General features: G+C 42.7%; 1 protein-coding gene across 1 annotated transcript; it reads right to left on the bottom strand.

The window, feature by feature from the left end:
- Positions 1-2377: 2377 nt before the first annotated feature.
- Positions 2378-9143, bottom strand: lacc1 (laccase domain containing 1). The gene is made up of 5 exons (XM_005811336.3): positions 8298-9143; positions 6215-6393; positions 5947-6112; positions 4433-4658; positions 2378-4290 (listed from the first exon to the last, which is right to left on the bottom strand). Exons 1-5 carry the CDS (start codon positions 9073-9075, stop codon positions 4065-4067), a joined length of 1575 nt encoding a protein of 524 aa, XP_005811393.3. The 5' UTR covers positions 9076-9143; the 3' UTR covers positions 2378-4064.
- Between the last annotated feature and the right edge of the window lie 360 nt (positions 9144-9503).

Here is a 9503-nt window from a genome sequence, read left to right as displayed (position 1 = left end):
GTTGGGATAAGCTGTTCACGTGACGGTACAACAGCGTGTTGAGAGCTCATTTGTTTTTCTGAAGCTGAATTTCTGCTGAGCTGATTAATCATACGCTGCTTCTGACATACAAAGTCAGAACCTGGATCTCGTCACACTCAAGTTAACGGTCTCTTGGTTTTATTCACCTCAGAATTTTTTTTTTTTTTGTAGTCCAATCGGCTGATTTAAAAACTACAATCACTGCAGCACTTTCTCTGACCTCCCATCAAAAGCTATTTAAACAGGAAGAGCGGTACGCTTGAAAGTTTGGAAAACCTTGGCATGCCTGGGCAACGGTAATCTGCACGTGTATTGCTACGTGTGCTACAGGTTTGACATGTAAGCTGCCAGACATTGCAAGAAAAACTGTTTAGCGATGCTGTTTTATATGAGAGGAAGCCATATTTGTGAAATTCTGACTTTAGGTAGTGTCCTTCTTAAATACAACTGACTGATTCTGACTTTTGAGAAAAAAGAAACGGGCAGCAAAATTCCTACTTGGACGTGTGGAATTGAACACAAAACTGTGCCAGACCTTTGGTACTTGGGACGTTCCAGTGCCATGTAAATGTCTGATTGAAGTTGCCACAGTGTAGCCATCGGTTTGAACCGTATCCTGACATTTCTAGGCACATCTAAATCCACTTTTTATTTTCCCATCAGTTGTGAAGGTTTGCTTGCTCCATTTCGATTTGCTGTAAGCTACAAGGACAGCTACAGCTTTTTGCAGAATAAACGACGGTTGGTGATGCCTATAGGTATCTTATGGTAAAACTGTGCTCTTAAACTCTTGATCAGTATTCTTATTTCCTAAGGAGGGATTTAGACCCTCCACTGTTTTCCTATATCTGCCTCTACTCTGGGTTAAACATCCTGCAGATGGAGCAGGCAGATGTCAGAGCCACTGACGGACAACACCGGCAGGAACGCAGCGGTGCTTCTTATTTTAACATGGACGTCAAAAGAAACTGAAGGACGGTTTTAATCAGCTCAATTGTAATGTTGGACACATCTATTGCAAAAGATGTTTTGCAGTTTTGTACATGATTGTTTTTAAAATGCAGCCCAGCGAGATAAAGACCACTTTGTCTGAACTGGTCCTCGGTTCAGCGGCTGAAGTCTTTACGTTCGCAAACCGGAGGAAGCTACGGCCAAACTTCTCTATGATGTGAAGTGTTCGTTTCACTGCAGAACAAATGACCTTTCAGCTAAATGTCTGTCTGTGTTTTCTGTGACAAGAGACTGAGAAATGCTTGTATGCTGTTAAAGGTACACATAAAATGTTTTTTGTAAACTAAAGAAGAAAGGGTTGGCGTCGACTGTGCTTTTCATTTCTATCAGTAGTGTCAAAAACAGAGATTCAATGTTTGTACGGTAAACTTTTCAAACCTCGGTGACTGTTAGACCCTTTTTTCAGTTATCCTGTGGTTTTGTTGTCAGGGGGGGTTACTGTTGGCCCTTTTCCACTTGCACCTGCTCACAGCAGCTTGACTTGGCTCCATGTGGTTCTAAGGGATATCCGCCTATGTGGAACCAGACACTTTTCTAGGACATACTTTGCTGGGGGTCGTAGTGTGCCTAGTTGGGCTGAAAAAACGATGTCAGAAAAGTGTCGGTAAGAGCAACTCATATACGGAGGCTACAGACCTGGACGCGGTGGACTAGAGTTTGACTTCCGGTATCTTTGCCGCATGTCTTTTCTCACTTCTCTTTGACCGTTTCTATTCTGGCAACTGGAAAAAAAAAAAAAAAAACTAAAACAAAAGGAAAGGGAAAAAACAAGATATTCGGTTAGATAGGCGGAGCGGTGGTCAGAGGTTGCGACAAAAGAAGGACTACCCCCCTTTTTTTAATAAGGAAGACTTTTTGGGGGGGCACTAGTGAGCTTTATTGAACAGTAAGGAGGCAAAAAAAAAAACACAGGTAAAAGAGAGAAGTGAAAGTCGTACAGCAAAGGACCTGACACCAGGAGTCAAATTCAGGGCAACCGTGTTGACGTCTCCAGCCTCTCCTGCTCTGAATATGGTGCGCACCTTCTAGCAACTGAGCCAGCTAGCTCGCCTTACGATGATCCGACCCGCCATTTTTAAAGACTCACAACAGCGACCGAGTGGATCTGTGACCATGGCAGACTCGGCACAATGTTCAACGTAGCTTCCATGTCCTCCATTGTTTTTTGTTGTTGTTTTTTTGTGTGTGTGCCGTGTCACACTACTTTTCAGACTGTGGGACTACGCAGTTATGACAACTCCACCCACTAGAGTCCTTACTCAGTTAATGGAAAACCAGTCGAACTGTGTTGAGCTGCGTTGCTATTGGGAAAGAGCCATATGTGTAATAGAAGTTTTTGTTTTCCCCCCCAAACAAGTCAGAAAGTTGATGGTCTCTCAAATCAAACCATTAAGGATTTCATGAATGTTTTGGTTCCTACAGGGGTCTGTTGTCTTGGCAACTTTGGACTAGCCTTTTCCTTCAGCAGAAAGTGCTGTAAGATGCTGACATCAACAAGGCTCCTGATCTATTGGTTACTTTGGGGGAACAAACTAAACAGCCCTCTTTTGTCTTTAGTTATCTAATTTATAGAAATGAAGAATAAAGGACTGAATAACCAAACAGAGCAAAAATAACTATTAATAAAATCAAAAGGACTTGACAAATTACCCTGTCTAGGTCTTTATTGTTTTTGAAGAAAATTCCATCCCCGTTCTCCAGCTAACTCGTATTAACCTGCATCTCCATAAAGTACTTAAAGAATGAACTTTGTTTTCTGAAGCTTGCGCTACACCAGAAGAGCTGGCCTTAATGAGGACTTTTCTGATAAACTGCGACAGAGTAACTGAAGGATGCATTTGGGTTCAGCTCTTTATTTATTGACGCGTTTTCTCATAACTCGTCTGTTTTTGCGTTCTGATCGACGTTCTGGCAGCAACATGTCCACCAGAAGGAAACTTTGCCTTCACAAGCAACATGTTCAGAGTCGAACAGCGTTGATGTTGGTCTCGTCACTGTTGGCACTGTTCAGATGATCTGACCTCGGCCCGTTTTTCGTCGTGTATTTGAATTTGTGCGTCTGTATTTATTGATGTTGGACTGAGTTGGAAAAGAAAAATCATTTTGTTGTTAGAAAATGTCATGGAAACGTGGCGTTTGTGTTTTTATTTTAGCACTTTGGTGAAAAGCAGTGGAACAGTGAAAACACTACTTTTATTTTCTTTTTTTCTTTTTTAAAAAAGGGCTGCCTTTATTACAAATAGAGGCTTTTCACCTCCAAATAAATGCTTCCCCCTCCCCCAGAACAACGAGTTTTGTCTTATTTAAATAATATCTTATGAAATTGGTAAGTAAACTTGCTCATAACTCCATAGCCAATTAGTCTTCAAGTCAGGTTTATTTGCGCAGAATATTTCAAAGTGTTCAAAGTTCAAAGTGCTTTACGTCACATAAACATAATACAGAAACCATCCAAGGAAGGAGAAATAAACGACACATTTTGTCAAATGGCATTCTCAAAATCATCACGCAAATATATTGATCAATGTTCCAGTTCCAGTGAATCAAAGGGAGCCGATGTTTCTGCATCTTTGCAGTTTTCTGGAAGTTTATTCCAGATTTTGTGGTGCATAAAACCTGAAGGTCTTATATGCTGTAATAAAACGACCACTGAGCAGAAAGGATTGGAAAATAATACTTTGTCTCTGTTCTAGTATCTGCTGCAGGTTTGAGTATTTTTTTCCTGACTTGGGCAATTTAAATCTATAAGCTCTGTGTTGTTTTGCTTTCATAAGTAACTATGGAAATTTACAGACATGTTTTACTGATCTATCTACAGTTTGAACTGTGACCCCAGCTCAGAACTCTGGTAGTTTATTCCAGCTGTTTCGTCCTTTGAAGGTGTTCTTTAGTACGTAGTCTACTAGATTAGTAGTTCTTCACAGTTTCCCAAAGAATCACTTCAGATTTTCTTTGCCGGTAACTGGAACCCGACCCGTCGGATTTGACTAAAAGAAGTTCTCGGCCGTCGAGTTTTGGTTCATCTCCACGTCTTAAGGTCCGCCCTGTTGGCCCGTCTGGCTCTCCGGAGCGCCGGCCTGTTCTCCGCTCTCCTTGATCCACAGGAAACCCACTTGGGTGCCGAAGTTGATGCCGTCTCTGACGTGGGAGAAGAAGTCGTCGGGATTGCAGGAGGTGCAGGGCGTCACGGGGGGCCGGGTGGTCTCCGTGTTGTCGTGGATGTGTTCTGGAAGGACGCCGCGCTGCTGGAGGAGAACTCTGGGAGCGGAGGAGCGGTGAGGGTCAGCGACTAACGTACCGAACGTACTCCATTTGTCTTTTAAGAGTTTTATCTGTATTTGATTTTTTTAAAAATCTGCTTACACTGTGTCATATTCTTTTTATTTTATTGGATTCGTACCTGTTGGCGAGGAGGATGTCCACGTGTGGCTTGGCCGACTCTGGATCAGGCACGCAGTCTGGATGGATGGAAATGAAGTCTGCTGCCTGCTCTCTGTCCAGCGTGAAGCAGCACACCCCCACGGACGGCCCCACCGCCACCACGATGTCGCCGTACCGACAACCAAAATTCGTCACCATGGCGTCCACGGTTGCCGTGGCCACGCCCATCAAGGTCCCTCTCCAACCTGGGAATTGACGGTAAAGTTTAGGGGATATTCGGAGAACAAGTTAACAATTGGAGGGTAGAACAGACTGGAGTAGGCAAGCTGGGAAAAAGAGAAGAATTAGTCAGAAGGTGATGTCTGGATGTGAAGTATTAAAAAGCAGCTGCATTTCCATTGGGCATATACTGTAGTTTACACTGTAGTTGTGCAGTTTGACATTTCAAAAATACATCTGCGTAATGGAAGCATAACCATTTTGAAAAAACTTGTTTTTTGATATAAAGTTTTTGTGCTTGGGTGAGGTGTTGTTTTTGCTGTACGAAAATTGGTTCACTTCGCAAAACCATAATGAAAATCCTTTTTCTTTTTTTGAATTAGTCGAGTCACATGATCAACAACGGGATGTTGCCACTGGCTCAAACTAAGAAGAAGACGACGACAGGAAGAAGGTGATATTGGAACAGCAAGTTTCTTAATGGTGGGGAAAAAAAAGATTTTGTACAGTGATGTCAATGTCTGATACTAAAGAGGTAGAGTTACGTAAAACTGAATTTTTCGAGCTTTACTTCATGTTATAATGTTATTCCCCTCATCAAAAACTTACCTGGAGTGTTGCCTTGATTCTTTCAAGCGTGTTTAAGAAATCCCTTAATCGCCCATGGCAACCGTTCAGTTGTGCAAAATGCCTCGGTGGACCTGGCCCCGCCTTCTAGCCCCAGCTCCTCCTCTAAACTGCAGTTTCTGAGCTTCTGCTTCACAGAGCAGTCCCCCTCCTCCCTTTCATTCAGCTCCTTCAGACTAGCCAGCAGCAATTAGCAAACACCTGGTGGAACTGTGCATCATCTGACATCATTATAGGAGCTACTTCTCTTGTTAAAGGGTTAATAGAGGAGCCATGTTGTGATGACTTCCTTAAGGCGGAGTTTCAGAAAAACTAGGAGCTTCTTAAAGGGACAGAGACCCAATTTCAAGGTGTTAAATTCCAAAGTTTTTCAAGTCACATTTGATATGTATACAGCCTTTTTATAATAAATGATGGTAACATTATGTGATCGTGCTATAAAATGACACTGTATGGATGGAAAATACATAATCCTTCCACTTTCATATTGCACTTATGACTCAAAACCAATATTTACCAACATTATAGATGTTTCCATTTTCTACCTCATGAAAAAAGGACCTACATTGCTGCTTTACCTCGGTTATCCTACACTGCATCCACATCAGACGGCCAAACTACATGACCAATTACGCAGATATATTGTGCATTTCTAACTTTGCTATGACGAGTCAGAGTATTATTCACCTGCATGCGCGGCCCCAATGACCTTCTTCACGGGATCGGCGAACAGGATGGGCAAGCAGTCGGCCCCCTGACCCGCCAGAACCACCCCTGTCTGATCGGTCACCATGGAGTCGTAGCTCTCCGGCTCGGGTTTCCCCAAAACCCACACGTCGCTGGCATGGTTCACCTGCAGGACGCAGGTTTGAACGGGCGCAGGCGTGGTTTGCGATTAACAGCTGGATCGCGTGCACCGTAGAGGCTTTTTTCTTTTGGTTTTGCAGCAACGTACCTTGACCAGACGCAGGGGAATGGGATGGAAGCCGGCGTGAACGGCCAGGCGCCGCCTGTTTTCTTCCACCACGGCCCGCGGGTCCCTCCTCCTGCTGCTGCTGAACAGATTCAAGGAGGACAGAGTGGGGATGTAGGAGACGCCGCCTGAACGGGTGCTGAAGCCGTGGCCGAAGCAGTCTGAGAGACACAGAGGAGACGGACAATGTCCAGCTTTACTGACAAATAGGCTCTGTAACTTTGCCTCTTACAGTGCAGACGTTGGACAGCGTGTAGACTTAGTCGGTACATTTCATTTGAAAAATAATCCTCTAACAATCGCATCCTTGGATTTTTTGGGGGGACGGGGTTGTTCTGACCCGATGGTACCGTTTTTTTTTTTTTTACCAGTATCAAGACATATATATCAATAAATTTTGCTACAAGTGCCTGAATCTCCTCGAGTCTTACATTGTAACATCAGAGTAATAAACTAATAAACCTTTTAGGTAAAATGTACAAAAAGCAAATTCAGTCATTTTGCTTTCATTGAAGAAAACAAACAAAAGCTTCACAACTTGTTTTAGATTTTTTTTAAATTTATTTCTTATAATCTAGCACACATTTCTGACATTTCTAAGTGAATCAACTAAAACTAAAAGTTCACAGGGCCATTTCTCATTTCCACTGAATCGTTTTAACAGGTTGAAATCAAATCTGAACTTTAAGATGAGTGACACGTTTAGTTTTCATACATCTGTACAAAATGACAGTTTTTTTTTTTAAACTTTAGTCATCATCGGCTATTATATATTGCAGAAGTGAAATTAGCATTTTTAGGACACATGCAGCTCAGAAGAACATATGCATCACCATATGAAACCGGGAAGGTTAAAAAACTTTCCCAAAGTTGACCCTGGATGGTGTGAGAGGTCGCGGGTTCTGTCGACAAACTTCTTCAGTTTTTACTGTTTCTAAGGGTTTCAGATCTAAGTAGTTTTAACAAAAGACGGAGACAACCTCGGGAAATACAAAAGGCAGTTTTCAAATGCTGACGTTTTATTTTTTAAAGTCTAAAAAGTTACCCAAAATCAGCGTGGCAAATACTGTAAGTTTCATATGCAAAGTTTTGAGTTGGGCTTGAAGAGAAACCTGCAACTCCACCAGTCACCCTTCTGATAACTTTTCCTGTTTGAAACTTTGGGGTTAACCTCTGACCCTTCAAGCAATCATGCATCGTCAGTAGATTATAACATTTCCCCCCGTATTAGTTTGTGCTCATTTCACTTTTTATTTATTGACAAACACAGTAAACTTTAAAAAAAAAAGTCAAAGTTTTGTTGTGCAGCTCTTAAAAGCTCTGTCATGGCGGCAGCATCGGACACCCTACTGTCCACTGAGGTGGAGTTTATTGTAAAAACAGATTTTATAATGATCAACCATAGAAAACTACCAATCTGGTATTTATCTGGATTATTTTTATTCATTTATTAGATGTTTTTATTTATTTATTTACACTCTGTGCTGATATATATATATATATATATATATATATATATATATATATATATATATATATATATATATGATTTTTTTGGGGGGCGTCCAAAACATTTTTTTTCTTAACGAGTCCATGTTTTGTAAACATTAAACTTTATATAGATGTTATAGGCCTAGAGTCAGTGAGTTGTGTTCATATTTTGAGTTTTTTATTAATATAAACATTCAAATATTGGAAAATGATGGCATTATCGTCAATTTCTTTGGGATTGAGTTATTGGGTAGGGGACGTATTAAGCCTACCATGCATTGATTGGCCCCTGCCAATTATTTTACTAATTTTCATTAGTAAAATAATTTTTCCTTAGCGTTTAGGGCACCAAAAGTGGCTCCAGCCCAGGGGCCCACATCCTTGTAAATCCGGCCCTGATCCGATTTCAGAATGAGAAAAGTTACAATATCCTTATGATCTTTGACGCTATTTTGGTTGAGAAAAGGCTAATCAAATAAATCAAATTAGGTGATTTTGTTTTTGTACATCTTAGAACAACCTTAATCCACTTTTTTTTTTATATAAATCAATAAATACCTCTGCTTAAACCCACCTGGGATCAAAGTGGACCGCAGGGTTCTGATGTCTCCCTTCAAAGCGGGCAGCTGCTGCAGAAAGGCCGACACTTCTTCCTCCGCGTCACCCTCAGGTGAGTCCGTGTGGGCGGAGCCACAGCAGTCCGAACAGGTCACCTTGTCCGTCTGCGTCACGTCGTAATTAAAGGTATAAACAGCGGTAAAGAGCGTCTCCTGGTACCGAGCCAGCACCTCTCTGCCCCGCGCCGTGGTCAGCACCCGGACAGCACTCAGGTCCAGCTCGTCCAGGGTCCGCTTGAGTCGGTACAGACGCTCCGCGGTGGACCCGGAGTCCAGGACGTGGACGCTCCTGTGGGATCCCGGGGACGGGTCCCAGAGGCCGTTCTCACGCCGGTCACGTTCCGCGCCGCACAGCAGAAAGACGTGCGAGTCCGCTTCCTGCAGCAGGGAGGCTCCGGGGCTGCAGCGGCAGCAGCGGGTCAGATCCAGCAGGACGGCCATCCTCTCCCCGGCTGTGTGCTGAGCTCGGGGCAGCGCTCTGTCTTTATAGCCGCGGCAGGGAGCGCGTTTGTCCGGCGGAATAACAGAGAAACTCCATCTGGCTGCAGAGGAACTTCCTGCGCCGCGTCGCTCCGCCCAGACTGGAAACCCCGCTCGGCCGCTGGAAATTCTCATCTGGGTTGGTTTCCTCCTCCTGCTGCTGCCGCTGCTGCTGAGTGTTGCACCAGCATTTACTGCAGGGCTGTCAAAGTTTGCAAAACACCAAAAACATGCTGCAAAGCGAGGCACCAACATGTAGAAACGTTTTAGATTGTGCAAAAGTTTTCTTTAAAAAAACTGATCCATAGAGACAAATTGAGCTTATTTAGGTTGTTTTTCTTGATCTGTGGGATTAAAGTTTTTTTCTTAAAGCAACTAAGGAATGTTAACGTGTTAATACCTGCGCTGTACGGGAAATAAAATGTATGACGCAACTGTAAATGCCACATGTATGAACTCTAAAGTATTTATTCAACTTAGCTGATAGAAATCGCATCTTAGACTGCAGGCTGGGGTCCTGCAGCTTTTAAAGGGGCAGCATGTACAATGCATTTTATAACAATCAAGTAACTGTTATCTTCAGTTGTTTTTAAAAGGCTACATATGATGTAAAAAAGAATTCAACTTTGTAATTTAACGCCTTGAAATTGGGCCTCTGTCTCTTTAAGAAGCTCCTGCTCTTT

Source organism: Xiphophorus maculatus, chromosome 7 (genome assembly GCF_002775205.1).
Source record: "Xiphophorus maculatus strain JP 163 A chromosome 7, X_maculatus-5.0-male, whole genome shotgun sequence".
Taxonomy (NCBI): domain Eukaryota; kingdom Metazoa; phylum Chordata; class Actinopteri; order Cyprinodontiformes; family Poeciliidae; genus Xiphophorus; species Xiphophorus maculatus.
The sequence above is the reverse complement of the archived record's forward strand: the minus strand, read 5'-3'. Positions and strand labels throughout refer to the sequence as shown.